This window comes from Myotis myotis, unplaced genomic scaffold (genome assembly GCF_014108235.1).
Source record: "Myotis myotis isolate mMyoMyo1 unplaced genomic scaffold, mMyoMyo1.p scaffold_m19_p_18, whole genome shotgun sequence".
NCBI lineage: Eukaryota > Metazoa > Chordata > Mammalia > Chiroptera > Vespertilionidae > Myotis > Myotis myotis.
Genome location: NW_023416322.1, coordinates 1,221,874 through 1,235,985, shown reverse-complemented (window position 1 = coordinate 1,235,985; position 14,112 = coordinate 1,221,874). Strand labels below are relative to the sequence as shown.

At 55.7% G+C, this 14,112-nt stretch overlaps 1 protein-coding gene across 1 annotated transcript in view; it reads left to right on the top strand.

The window, feature by feature from the left end:
• The first annotated feature begins 3,672 nt into the window (after positions 1 to 3,672).
• The window catches only part of RGS5 (regulator of G protein signaling 5), a 36,957-nt gene continuing 26,517 nt past the window's right edge, over positions 3,673 to 14,112 (top strand). Inside the window, exon 1 of the mRNA XM_036343977.1 lies at positions 3,673 to 3,807. Coding sequence (XP_036199870.1) covers positions 3,764 to 3,807 — 44 coding nt within the window. The 5' untranslated portion in view covers positions 3,673 to 3,763. The remainder of the gene's footprint in view (positions 3,808 to 14,112) is intronic.

Here is a 14,112-nt window from a genome sequence, read left to right as displayed (position 1 = left end):
CGTCAGCCTGCCCCTCTCCACCCGGCAGACACGCTCACCTCTCGCTCATGCTTTTAAAAGAATTCTCAGCGGCACCACTGCTCAAGTCAGCGTATCACTGCTCTCCTCCAGTCGCCCCAAACTTCCCGAAAGACTGGTCCTCGCATATTGCTTCAACGTCCTCCACTTCCACTCACTAGCAAATTCCTTACAATTGGAGTTCCCACCCGCACGTCACAGAAATCGTCATCTTCACATCATTCTCTTGGTTAACGAGCTGGAATAAGCCCCCAAAGCCCCTCCTCTTCCTCCACTGCCTCCGGCCTCGGCTCAGGATCCCAGGTGCGTTAGCTGGGCCCTCCCCTGCCCCCCAGGTTCTGGCCATGACACAGCACAAACCTGGGGCAGAGTCCGGAACCCGGGGCAGGACACCTGGGAGAAAGCTCTGCCACAGGAGGCAATTCCACAAAACGTAAAATCCCGGATGGGATGGAAGGCCATGGACACCTCCGGGTCATGGAGACAAAGTTTAAAGGGACAAAGGAGGGGATTCTGATAGTGAGTCCGCAGTGAGTTTCTGCACAGCCCGGCACAAACCTGTCATGGTCGTCATCCCCTTAAGCTCCACTTTGCAAACGGCACCGAGCTGCGAGGCTTTACGGACTCCGCTCAGAGTTCGTGGCAGAGCTATTGCTCGAAGGAGGCCCTTTCTGTCTCTGGTCTGTGCTCATAACCACGGGGCCACACTGCCCTCCTGGAAGGCTAGCGACATCCCTTAAAATACAGGTATGTGTTTTTAACAATGTAAGGCACCGTGATTCCACTCCTGGGGTATGTATGCAAAGAAACCCAAAGCACAAATTCAAAAAGATACTCGCACCCATATGTTCATTGCAGCATTGTTAACACTAGCCGAGCCATGGAAGCACCCCAAGTGCCCATCAGCAGGAGCTGGATAAAGAAGTGGTGCATGTCTCCAACGGAACATGCCTTGGCCTAAAAAGGAATGAAATCTTACCGTTTGTACAGCATGGGTGGACCCGGAGGGCATTATGCCAAGTAAATAAGCCAGCAGGGCAAGACAAATGCCCTATGATTTCACTGATATATGGAATCTAAAAAGCAAAATAAATGAACAAACAAAAGATAAAAAGACTCATAAATACAGAGAACAGACTGATAGTTGCCGGGGGGCGGGAGGGGGCTGGGAGAAAGGGTGAAGGGATTGAGAAGTGCGGATTGGCAGTGACAGAACAGCACAGGGACATCAGGTACCGCACGGGGAATACAGTAAAAATATCGCAGTGACTCTGTACGGTGCCAGGCGGGTGCTGGGAATATCAGGGGGCACTGCATAAGGCGTATGATTGCCTAGCAGTATGCTGTACACCTGAAGCCAACACAGAATAATAGTGAACGTCAAATGTAATTGGGGGACGATAACGTATCAAATGCAAAAGAAAGTTAAGGCAATAAAACAGCACGTTATCTTCATAAAACTGGGACAAGGATAGTTATTCAAATAGGTCCAGTAGAAATCTAAGAAATTAAATGTATAGCTCTCTAAATTTTAAGAAAGCAAACACCTCACGTTGAGGGTAAAGGGTAGAATTGCCACAGCTGAATTCAGAATTAGTGACCTGGCAGGTAACATTGAGAAAACCCTTTCGAATGTCACTCGGAAGTTTAAAGATATGAAAAACATCAAGTGAAGGCAGGAAATGGTTCAGAAAGTGACTCAGCCTTGCCCACTGGAAGCTCTGAGAGAGAACAGAGACCTGAGAAATGAAGCCTCATCCAAAAATCTCGCTGAAGAAAGTCCCTGGCAGGGTTAGAAACCAAGACACACGAGGCCCTTTCTACTCATTGGAGGAAACCCCAATGGGCCCCAGAGATACCTCACCCCCAGCAGCCACGGCCCACGGGACAGTTAGCAAATCACAGATGCGAGAAAGCGGTAAATCACACTGCTCAGCGAACAGGCACTGAATTCTGCAACTAAGACTCTGCAACCAGCAGCGTCTTTTTTTAGAAATACAATGATTTGTGAAGTCCACACCCACGGGTCCTCTCAGACAGAAACACTAAAACAAGAGGGAAATACATGGAGACAGTACAGTGGGAGACAGAGAGTGCCAGAGGTTCACCCCCGAGGGGCGAGGACGAGCTCCGCGGACCAGCCCTGAGACAGTGAGAACGGAAACAGTGAGTTACTGTTGAGTGGGCGGTTTTCTTTAGCAGCAGGAGAAGGAGGTAGAGTGGGAGCCCAGGCTTTTGTTTTATCAGGGGCCAGGAGAGAGTTACTAAGTAAAGTTTAGACTTAAAATGAATTTAATAAGCATATTAAAATGTATGGGTAGCCATTAAAATAATAGGATGCATCACCATCAAATGAGTCAAGCCTAATAGAAAGGAATAAATAAACTCCATGTTTAGAAAAAGGATAAAAAATGTTCACGCAGAGTATAACCACATGCCTGATCAACAAATGGAAAAGGAATTACACTTACCAATTATGAAGGGACTTAGACTATTGGATTTGAAACATGGAGATATGTTTTTTAATTTTAAAAAAAATACCCAGAAATTACTAACATAGGTCACTACTAATCAAAACAAGTTAGGTAGAAATATTCATATCAAACAAGATAGATTTGAGAGCAAAATTCATTGAAAGAGACAATCATAGGTATTAGATACAGATTCTTAGAAAGCCTACTCAGTTAAAAGGTACAAAGATCATGGCCTTGTAGGGACCTAACAATAAAGCTTCAAAATGTACAAAGCAAATACTGTCCCAGTGACTAGAACTTGAAAAACCATCTCACATTGGGAATATTAAAGAATTTCCATCAGTAACTGATACACAGAAAAAGTGTGGAGACTCGAATGAAATAGTTACCGTAGCTACAAATGTGCAGGGCCATGCCTGCCCCAACAGAAAGACATACATGTCCACACACATAAGGGATATTTACGAAAAACACAACAAATTTATTTCAACAGAACTTAAAATTTCCAGACGTTATCTCAACTGTAACGCAATTAAATGCAGGTTCACAGTGAAAAGTCTTCCTTTACAAATTACACTTCTCCGAAGAAAACTACAAAGACAAACCCCCAGATCTCTTAGTCATGGGTGGTTCTCAACCTTCCTAATGCCGCGACCCTTTAATACAGTTCCTCATGTTGTGGTGTCCCCCAATTTCATTGTTACAAATTGGACATAATTAAAGCATAGTGATTAATCACAAGAACAATATGTAATTATATATGTGTTTTCCGATGGTCTCAGGCAACCCCTGTAAAAGGGTCGTTCGACCCCCAAAGGGGTTGCGACCCACAGGTTGAGAACCGCTGGGTTAGCAGGTACTATAAGGAAATAGCAGGGAGGTGTACAAGTGTTGCTGCCTTAGTCCACGTTTCCATCCTTCATCCCCGGGATCGTGGGATCTGTGTCCACGGGGCCCTCGAAGTCCTTCCAGGGCGCGACCTGGACGGACCTGAGGCGCTTCCTCGGCGCTTCAGGCCGAGCCCGCAGCTGCGGGGGCTCCAGACCCGGTGGAACAGGGGACGCTGCTGCTGATCCCAGCCCTGGGTCTGCAGGCCGCAGGCCCCGCCCCCCCCCCGCCCCGCCCCTGCGGGCTCTGGATTGGCCACCGGCCCCGCAGCTCCAGGGCCCCCGTGGAGCCGAGGGGGAGCCGGCCCAGACACTCCCGAAGTGAAGTTCCTTCGCAGACGCATCTGCTGAGACTGTGCTCACAGCGAAGAGCCCGCCGGCAACATGTGCAAAGGACTGGCCGCCCTGCCCCACTCCTGCCTGGAAAGGTGAGCGCTGGCTCGGCTCAAGCGCGGAGATAGGGCGTCTGCTGGGGAGGCACCCAGAGCCCTGGGGGAGCAGGTGGATGGGGAGATAGGGCGTCTGCTGGGGAGGCACCCAGAGCCCTCGGGGGGAGCAGGTGGAAGGTGCTTGGTTGCAGGGACAACTGTCTCCGCTGTGAGCGGAGCCAGGACAGGGACACGGGGGACCCTGTGCCCTGGAGCATCTGCTGCGCGCAGGCAAGGCTGTGCGTTCAAGGTCCAGCACGACTCACACCGCACTGCCCGGCTCCAAGCCTGGCTCCCCCATGCCCTCGGAGTGAACCGGCAGCTCCCTTCCTCTCTGCGTCTCAGTTTCCCTCTCGGTGAAAGGGAGCCAAGCTGCCTGCCTGGTCTGGGTGTGAGGGTTGGTGACTGTGGAAAGGCAACACCGCCTGCGCCCAGTGACCGTCCGCTTTCACCTGGTTGGGGGGCGGGGGGCAGGGGCTTGCGTGGCCCAGGCCTTCACACTCTCCGTAGAAGGAAGCAGCAGGGCTGCAGACAGAAGGCGCTGGCCATGGAGGTCATGTATCGGCTGCCATTCTTCTTGGCAGATGGAGATGCCTGTGAGCCCCCCTTGGTCCCTTAAGCTGGACAGTTTTCTGGGGGATCCTACGTGTCTGGGTGCAGCAGTCAGAGCACCTGTCTGACTTGTTGGAAAATTTAACCCACAATCCTGGCCGATGCAGACAAGGAGGGCGTTTCTCCAGGAGTGGGTCTGAATAAGGTGGGCCAGCCTCCGTTTTTTGAAGGGAACCAGGTGATCCCTGTGCGCCCCGAGTCTCCCGTAGGCGCTGGCTAGGAAGGCCCAGCAGTCCAGGGGGCCGCCAGGACTTCTTGTCTCTCAGCTCAAGACTTCTTTTTGATGGCTTTTACCCTAGAAATAACCTCCAGATGCTGTTTATAGAGAAGCATTGTAGCAAAGGGACTTGTCCACAACGACACTGGAACTGGAATGAAACCCGCTCTTACTCGCTGTTATCAGAAGCACAGATTATTATTAAAGAGATTCATGCAACAGTAGATTCATGCCATGGTAGATAGGTTGTAAGCAGGGGTGGTGCTGGCCAGGTGTCAGTGCTGGCTGCTGTCGGTGCCCTGCCTGTCCCTCTCTCTAGAGAGGCGGGGACAGGAGAACACGGGTAGGTGAGGGGGGCGCCCAAGTTCCCTGAATATGAGATGATGCCTCGTTAGTTCCTTTTGTGTTTTTGCAAATCTGAGAATTGCAACCTGCCTGTCACAACTTTAAACAGATGCCTAGAGCCCACTTGATGTTTGAAATCCTTCTGTACTTTCCTGTAGTGGCTAGAGCGCCCCGTATTGTTTGGGGCGCGGTCGGCTCTGGAATGGTTGGGACATCGGTGTGCCGGGCATTGTGTGGGCCGTGGAGCCCGCCTGGCGTTTGGTCTGTCACCGGCAGCTGCCTGCAGGCGGTTGGCCGTGGTACTGATGTCGCTTTGACGTTCTTGTCAGCATGCACCGCACTCCCCGGGGCATGCGGACGGAACACTTCCCGCACTGACCCGCTCACCTTCACGTCTGATTCACTCAACATTCAGTACCGCTTCTTGTCCCTCTTAGTGCACAGTCCGCTCTAAGTCCAGGACATGACTAACGCTCACGCAGGACCTGCGGAGGCAGAGGAGAAGCGCCTTTGGCACGGGCCTCCGGACCCTTTTGATTCTCTGGCGTGTGGTAGGCTCTGACATCACTGTCCTATTCCTTGAATGTCTTTTTCAGCATCTGGTACCATTGTAAATGCGGTCACCGTTCCGATCGCAATGCTGCCTGAGTGGGGCTGGGGAACATGGAGGTGGTGAGCCTGTAGCACGCGGCACTCCTGGAGAGAACTCGAGACCGAGCATCCTAACGGGAAAGCCACATTTGAATTAATGCCTCCCAACCAACCTGCCTCTCCTGGCTCCGCTCTCCGCCTCCCCGCCCCACACCCCACACCCCCATGCTCCCACCTTTCATTCCTTCCCTCGAAGGGAACACGGTGAGGCTCCGTGCTTACAGGCATTTAAAATCCACATGAGCCAAGTCAGGACAGCATACGTGCATTACAAAACCGCCTGCTTTTAACGGCAAGCTCCATGAAGCGTTCAACTGGGAGTTCTCCATCGCCTTGGCAATAGAATTCGCTTACAAAACCCGATTACCTCGTCATTCGTCACAGTGGAAAGCGCTGGTGAGGAGCAGACTGACGGACTCAGTTTGGTCACGATCTGAATCTGCACCCAGGGGCCAGTATTCTCTCTCCCAGGATTCTGTTTCCTAATGCAACAAAGGAAAGCTTCGTCACTTGTTCACTAACGTCCATTCCAATTCTCGCTTCACTTATTTTTTTAAAATATTTGTATTGATGTCAGAGAGGAAGAGAGAGGGAGAGATAGAAACATCAAAGATGAGAGAGAATCACAGACTGGCTGCCTCCTGCTTGCCCCCCACTGGGGATCAAGCCTGCAACCCAGGTATGTGCCCTGATGGGGAATTGACCGTGACCTCCTGGTTCATAGGTTGACACTCAACCACTGAGCCACGCCGGTCGGGCAATTCTAACTTCATTTAAGTAAAGTGAGAAACACCCAGTGACTGGCAAAAGATGTGATTAAAGGGACATTTTCCTAAATAATTTCTCTCTAAAAGTTTTGGAGCAGAAAAGAGTTGATTAACGAAAAATGGCCAAGAACCACCTGGTGCTGCCGTCTTGGCTGATGGACAGGGGTGGGGGGCTGTAGCCTGCGGGACCGTCCTGTCCCGGCGCGTGGAGAAGCGCCAACCCCCAGTCAGCCCTGGCGTATTTATGGAAGTGATTCTTTCTTTACACATTTAGATTTCTGAGACTATTGCCTATTTAAAGTCAACATTGAACTCACATATTTGTAAATATTTAAAGAGTCCAAGCATGTGAGCCACCAGGGCCGCCCCCAGCTGCTCCCTGCGGCGCACTGGGACGTGTGCTGGGGGAGGACGGAGTTGGGCGAGCTGAAGCCTCGCTTTCCCAGCGACTTTCAGCTTCGGATTTAGTCTTTTGAACATTCATTTTATTTCCAGAGTCTCTTGAATTTCTCTGAAGAAATTTAATTTCTAAAGTGAACATTGCTCTTGGGGAAAAGATGAGAGTGTTCCCCAAAACGTACCCATAACGTGCAGCGGCGGCTGCCTATGGTTGCCTTTGTCCACGTCTGTGGACAAGTCCCGTGCCAGGTTCAGTCTCAGCCGACAGGTGGTGAAGGATAGCAAAGACACAGCTTCGGACAGAGGATGTCCCCGGGATGCTGACGGAGGGCTGCCCCCTCCACCTGTGCAGGTGGCACCACAGAGGCTGCTGGTGTGGGTGCTTTGGTCCCCGGTGCACACGGGCCTCTGCTGTGTCGCGTGCGGTGACACGGGGAGAGTCAGGAGCTGCGCACAGTAAAGGGGCAGGTGACGCTGCTCCCTCGTTTCCCAAACGTTCGTTTCCCTCTTCACTGACGTCATCGGTCTAACGTGGACGGTCTGGACCGGAGAAGGGCCTGTCAGCAGGACCACTCCTTACGGAACCTTCTTTCCAGGTTGCTAAGCCGCAGAGGCGCCAAGGCTCCTGGGCTGTGGGGCTGGACACACCGCTTTCCCTGCAGCACGAGCGAGTCCTGCAGGCAGCTGAGCTGAGTTAAAGGCTGTGGCCATGAACTGGGGCCAAGGAAAGGTCATGCGGACAGACCCGGGGTCACCTGAAGCGCAGGCCCGAGAGAGTGGCAAAGTCCAGCTGGGTTTCGTCACCCTTTCGGGAGCAGTGAGTGTGAGGCGGGCAGCAGCCGGGGGAGCCTTGCCGTAGGACAGTGCAGATATTTCAGTGCCGCTTTGCCATGTGCAGAGCGTGGTGGGCTGCTTAATGAAATGGGGGGCGGTCACTGAGAAAACCTTTGTTTCCATCCTCAAACCTTCACACCTGCCTTAGCTATGAGGGCAGAAGGCCCTGCAAGGACATGTCGGCCAGTTTGGGAGAAAAGGAAGAACTCCGCCCTCTGTGTCGGGATCCCTGTGAAGGAGTAAAGGCTCCCAGTGCTAAGAAAGCGGGGGGCGGGGGGACCTCATGGGGCTCGGGAGCTTTCAGTTCAGGGAGAACGCTGCCCGAGTTACAGGGGGTGATGCCTGCCTAAGGCTCACGATGGCCCTGAACAGGCCGGGCAGTCAGCCAGGTCCGGCCCGAAAGAGGGGGCGAATCCGGCAAGGCAGCCGTGTGCAGACGGGGGGTGGGGGCTGCCCAGCGTGGGGTGCTGCTCAGCATCTTTGCACAGTCCATCTCTCTCCCCAGCCCCTGGGATTCGCCGGCTTCCCCATCGCCGGTCCCTCCCGGGCGCCTGTCGGCCCAGACCACAGGCACAGCTCAAGAGTCAAGAGAGGTGCTCAGGGGAAAGAGTTTTATTGCCTAAAAAATGAAATTACCCAGAAGCCAGCCTGTGCCTGGCACGCAGTAGGCACTGAATAATCCAGGATGGCAGGCCTGCAGCTGTTGGCGGACGTCAGTAAACTGAACTGCTGTTTCTCACCAGCCCTGGACACGCGGTCCCTGTCACTCGGCCCCAGTCATGTGGCCCCTGTCACACGGCCCCTGTCACGCAGCCCCTGACATGCGGTCCCTGACATGTGGCCCCTGTCATGTGGCCCCTGACATGCAGCCCCTATCATGCAGTCCCAGCCACATGGCCCCTGACACGCAGCCCCAGTCATGTGGCCCCTGACACGTAGCCCCTGACACGCAGCCCCTGTGTCCTCACCTTTCTTCTAGGCCTGTGGTCCGGGCGGGGCCTGTGGTCTGGGCTGGGCTGAATCCCAGATCCCCACTCAGAACCTGAGATCCCAGAGCCCAGGCCTGGCAGCCCGGGAAGGCCCCCTGCTTTGCTTTTCCTTAGCGAGCACTGCGCACTGTCAGGGGAGAGATGACACTAGGCGGCTGGTGCCTCTGAGGCCGTGCTGATGGCTTCTGTCTGTCCTGCTGGCCAGAAGGCAAAGGACCGAAACGTTAATTAGTCCCGTCAGGGCCCCTCATGGGTAACAGGGACCGGAGGCCTGTCTTCCTGACTTTGCAGTCCCCCTCGGCTCAGATGGCGGCTGCACTGCCCAGCCGAGGGCCCGGCGGTGGACAGCGGGGCCGCGGCCTGCGTTTGGCGGCCCCAGAGGGTGACTCCGGAGAGGGCAGTGTGGGATGTTGGAAAAACCCAGAGCGAGGAGGGCTGTGGCCAGTCCGTCCGCTGCCGTAAGGCCACCGGCAGCGGTGAGGCCGAGGAGGGGCATGGGGTGGGGACGCTGCCTGCGCCTTCCTCGCGGGCTGAGCCTGAAGTCACCCCACCTCCCCCAGCTTCATTTCCCTGCGAGTGAGGGGGGTATCTTGTTGGGAGAGGTGCTGAAGGAAATAAATGAAATAATGAGAAGACATTTCTTTTTCTGCTTCCTCAACATAACCTCACCTTTTTTAAATAACAGGTGAATTTGTGAGAGTGCAGTGTGTTTTCCATGTCATCCATAATCCCTTTGGCGGGCGCCTGTGTGTAAAAGCCACGCCAGCTCTCCATGAAACATGAGGAGACATAAAAGCCATGACCATTCTTAAGCGTTAACAGTTCTTTAATATCAGTAACCATCCCGCCAGCATCCAAACACCCGCCCTGGTCTTTGCATTCGGAGTGTTTGAACCAGGATCCGAACGGGGCCCCCGTGCTTCTGCTGTTATTGGACTTGTTACTATTAGGCTGATAACCCAGCCCTTGACCAGCGTTCTTTCTGCAGTTTACTGGCTGCGGTTACGCAAATGCAAACACGCGAAAGACCCAGAGGGACAGAGGCCGTGCTCATCTGCGTGGGGACGTTTGCCGTCCTAGTGGGAGCACTTGACAGAGCGGATGTGGGAGGTGCCCACTCCAGCGGGTGTGGGAGGGGGTTGTCCCCAGTGCCTGTCCCCACCCTTCAAGTCCCCTTACTGACTGCACAGAGCACCTCACCAAGCGCCCCCCCACCCCGGCTTCTCTACAGGAATCTGTGTACTTCGCTCCACACCTGCCTCCCAGCAGGGAGGGGCCAGCCCTCTGCCCGGGGGCCTGCCGAGCTGGCACTCATGCACTCACCCCGCCCCAAGACTGGAAGGGCGGCCCAGGACCCCCTCAGGCACAGAATCACACAAACCCAGGGCTCACACTGAGATGAGCTGAGAGTCCCTTAACGCCCCCAATCAAAGGCTTCTGTCTTTATTTGAAGGACAGGCCTCTCAGTGTAACTGGCTCCATAAACAGGGAAAGGACGCGGGGGGCAGGGGGAGGTGTGGAGGGCCGGGGGTCCTGGCGGGAGCCCGGCCTCCGCTCACTGCCGGGCGTGGTGCTGGCCGGCCTGCCCGGGCCATTACCCCCTGCCCCCGTCGGGGGTCAGCGTGTCACTGCCGGGCGTGGTGCTGCCGGCCTGCCCGGCCATCCCCCTGTCCCCTGTCAGAGGGGCAGCGTGTCACTGCCGGGCGTGGTGCTGCCGGCCTGCCCGGCCATCCCCCTGTCCCCTGTCAGAGGGGCAGCGTGTCACTGCCGGGCGTGGTGCTGCCGGCCTGCCCGGCCATCCCCCCTGTCCCCTGTCAGAGGGGCAGCGTGTCACTGCCGGGCGTGGTGCTGGCCGGCCTGCCCGGCCATCCCCCCTGTCCCCTGTCAGAGGGTCAGCGTGTCACTGCCGGGCGTGGTGCTGCCGGCCTGCCCGGCCATCCCCCCTGTCCCCTGTCAGAGGGGCAGCGTGTCACTGCCGGGCGTGGTGCTGCCGGCCTGCCCGGCCATCCCCCCTGTCCCCTGTCAGAGGGGCAGCGTGTCACTGCCGGGCGTGGTGCTGCCGGCCTGCCCGGCCATCCCCCCGTCCCCTGTCAGAGGGGCAGCGTGTCACTGCCGGGCGTGGTGCTGCCGGCCTGCCCGGCCATCCCCCTGTCCCCCGTCAGAGGGGCAGCGTGTCACTGCCGGGCGTGGTGCTGCCGGCCTGCCCGGCCATTCCCCCCGTCCCCTGTCAGAGGGGCAGCGTGTCACTGCCGGGCGTGGTGCTGCCGGCCTGCCCGGCCATCCCCCTGTCCCCTGTCAGAGGGGCAGCGTGTCACTGCCGGGCGTGGTGCTGCCGGCCTGCCCGGCCATCCCCCTGTCCCCTGTCAGAGGGGCAGCGTGTCACTGCCGGGCGTGGTGCTGCCGGCCTGCCCGGCCATCCCCCCTGTCCCCTGTCAGAGGGGCAGCGTGTCACTGCCGGGCGTGGTGCTGCCGGCCTGCCCGGGCCATTCCCCCCGTCCCCCGTCGGGGGTCAGCGTGTCAGCCCCGGAGCGCGCAGCTTGCCCACTCTGTTCTTTCTAGTTGGGGCGCCGTGCCTGGGGAAAGGCTGCATCTCTCCTCCGCGTCCGCACTCACCCACAGCCTGCAGGGAGGCCAGGGAAGTGACATGCGGACTGGAAGCGCCATTCAATTAAACGTGTGCTTTTCCTTCCAGCTCTTTGGATCCCAGTGAACTAAACCAGGAACCCATATTTCTTTAAAATACTTGTGACAGCCTGGCCAGCGTGGCTCCGTGGGTGAGCATGGACCTATGAACCAGGAGGTCACAGTTAGATTCCCAGTCAGGGCACATGGCCAGGTTGCGGGCTCGGTCCCCAGTGGGGGTAAGGGGGTACAGAAGGCAGCCGACAATGATTCTCTCTCATCATTGATGTTTCTCTCTCTTCCTCTCTAAAGTCAAGGCAAATATATATATTTTTAAATACTTGTGACAGTTCAGAATCAACTCCCAGTTGGTGAACAATGCAGGTGTGGATGCGTTGGGCGCAGCTGTCCTTGTTCTGGTGGGTTCTGGGAAAGGGAGGGAGGCCTCGGATTCCCGTAACTCTCAGGGTGCGTACCCCACATCGGCTCAGACGTCGGGCTCCTAACAGTCCGAGAGTCTTATGCTTTGCTCACAGTTACTCTAGTTCCCTCTTAAGAGTCTAAGTTCCCTGTGGGCAGGAGGACAAAGGTGAGGTGAGGACGGACAGCCTGACCTTGGGGATGGTGCCCCGACTGCTTTCACCCCACGGGAAGGGGGGCCCCTCACGCCCAGGAGACTGCTTCTGATGGCACAAGCCCACGCCAGGCATCGTAACCCCAGCAGCTCCTTCCGCCTGGAGGGGGGCACAGGCCTTGAGACCAGGCTTGGGAAGCAGGTCCTTCCAGGGAATTCTGTGGGGCGGTCACCCCGCAGGAGGCAGTGTCCACACACACAGCCGACGCTCACGCACCTCGGCCTCCCTCCCCCGACCACAGCGCTCCTGCCAAGTCCCCACAGGGGTTTCTCTGCGAGGCTGCTCAGTCGCCATGTCCAGATGAAACAGGCTTGAAATGCTGTCCCTTCACAAGGAAGCCGTTCGGGGTGGAAAGGACTCAGCCGAGAAGTATGACTGCCTCGGACAGTAGATTCCTGGTAAGCACGCGGCTTCCCGACCGCAGGGCAGGTCACCCCGCCTCCCACAGGGGTCGCTCTCCTTCCCCACGGCTCCCCAGACGCCGCTCAGAGCCACCCCCAGCCCCTCTGGATAGTCTCACTACATTCTAGAAAGATGCCGGAGCTCTCGCAGCCAGAGCTGCAGCACGAGGTGAACACACCTGACAAAGGGCGAGCTCTGCCCTGGGCCTGCGTGTGGCCGGCCGCTCCTCCCTGACCTTTGCTTGTACAGAGCATGTGTCTTCTGATGAGACACTCGTCTGGGGGGACTCGGGAAGCTTGGGAAGAATCGGATGTTCATGAACAATGCCGTTGGCTGTCTTTTGGCAACTGATTTAATAGTTTATGAGACACACCTGAGTCAGCTGGCCCGTGGGCCCAGCGCAAGGTCACAGTGCAGGTCACGCCGAGGCCTTTCTCAGAAGAGCCGGCCTCTGAGGTCTGGGCAGGGGTTTCCAGTCTGACTCTGCTTCTGCATCCCTCAAGTCACCGACACAGACGTCCTTGAACATTCACATGCATGTGCATGCTCACACACACACGTGTGCTCACACATACACCTGCTCTCACACACGTGCTTACACACATGTGCTCTCACACACGTACTCACACACGTGCTTACACGTGCTCACACACATCTGCCCACACACGCACCTGCTACTTTCTTGATGTGGAAAAAGATGGATTAAGACCCACGCAGACCAGTGGAACGCGCGTGAAGATGAGCCTGTTCTGAGAAAGCATTTTCCTTCCGCGGGGCTGGAGCGGGTGGAGGGATCCCTCTTCCCAGGCGAACGCCCGGCTCTTTCCGGCATCCTCGGTCGCGTTCTGCATTTTCTCTGTAGCTGCGCTTCCTGGGAAAAGCTCTTCGTAAGCGGGGATTTTCTCAATGTTCTCATCCACGGGCTCAAAAAGGCTCCTAGAACTTTCTAACTGCCCCCTGGCACCTAGCCTCCAGGTTCACCGGGAGCAGCCAAGCTGTGTCCCTCCTGGCCCAGACGGATGGCGTTGTAACGAGGCTGAAATGGGAGGGTGGGTGGCTGGACTGCAGCTCTGGTCAGCCACTTAGGAACACATTTTATTAAAAGGATGCTGGCTTAAGACATGACTCCTTTCTCCATAGACGACAAGAATAGCGAGACAATTGACAATCGGGACCGTGTACACAGGGGCAGCTTGCGCCCTTTTGGTCCCACACGGGCACACAGTGCAAGCCTGACCACTAGAACCGATGGCTTCTGCCGCGATGCCTGTGTCCTCTCCGCCCCACGAGCAGCTCAGACTCACAGACTAAGAGGAGCAGGTCGCAGAGCAGCTCCTTCTCCTGCAGATGAAAGCAGGTCCAGACCACAGTGAGCGAGGAGTCAGGTCAAAGTCTCCACATGTCCCTTCATTTTATTTTATCTGATGAACTTTAATTAATGAATTTTGTGTGTCTTTTAAAATATTTATTCTTCTATCTTTCAAAAAGTTTTTCCTGTTTTGTTTTTAATATTTTCATTGATTTCAGAGAGGAAGGGAGAGGGAGAGAGAGATAGAAACATCAATGATGAGAGAGAATCATTGATCACCTGCCTCCTGCACACCCCCTCCTGGGGCTAGAACCCGCAACCCGGGCATGTGCCCTTGACCAGAATTGAACCCGGGACCCTTCAGTCTGCAGGCCGTCGCTCTCTCCACTGAGCCAAACCAGCTAGGGCTCTTTCAAAATGTTTTGGTGACCAAACTACAGTCATTAAGAAGAAAGGACTTTTCCCACTGCTGTGCATGAGCTGCAGTTAGAATGTCCAAATGCCCGAGAGGTGATTGTGGATG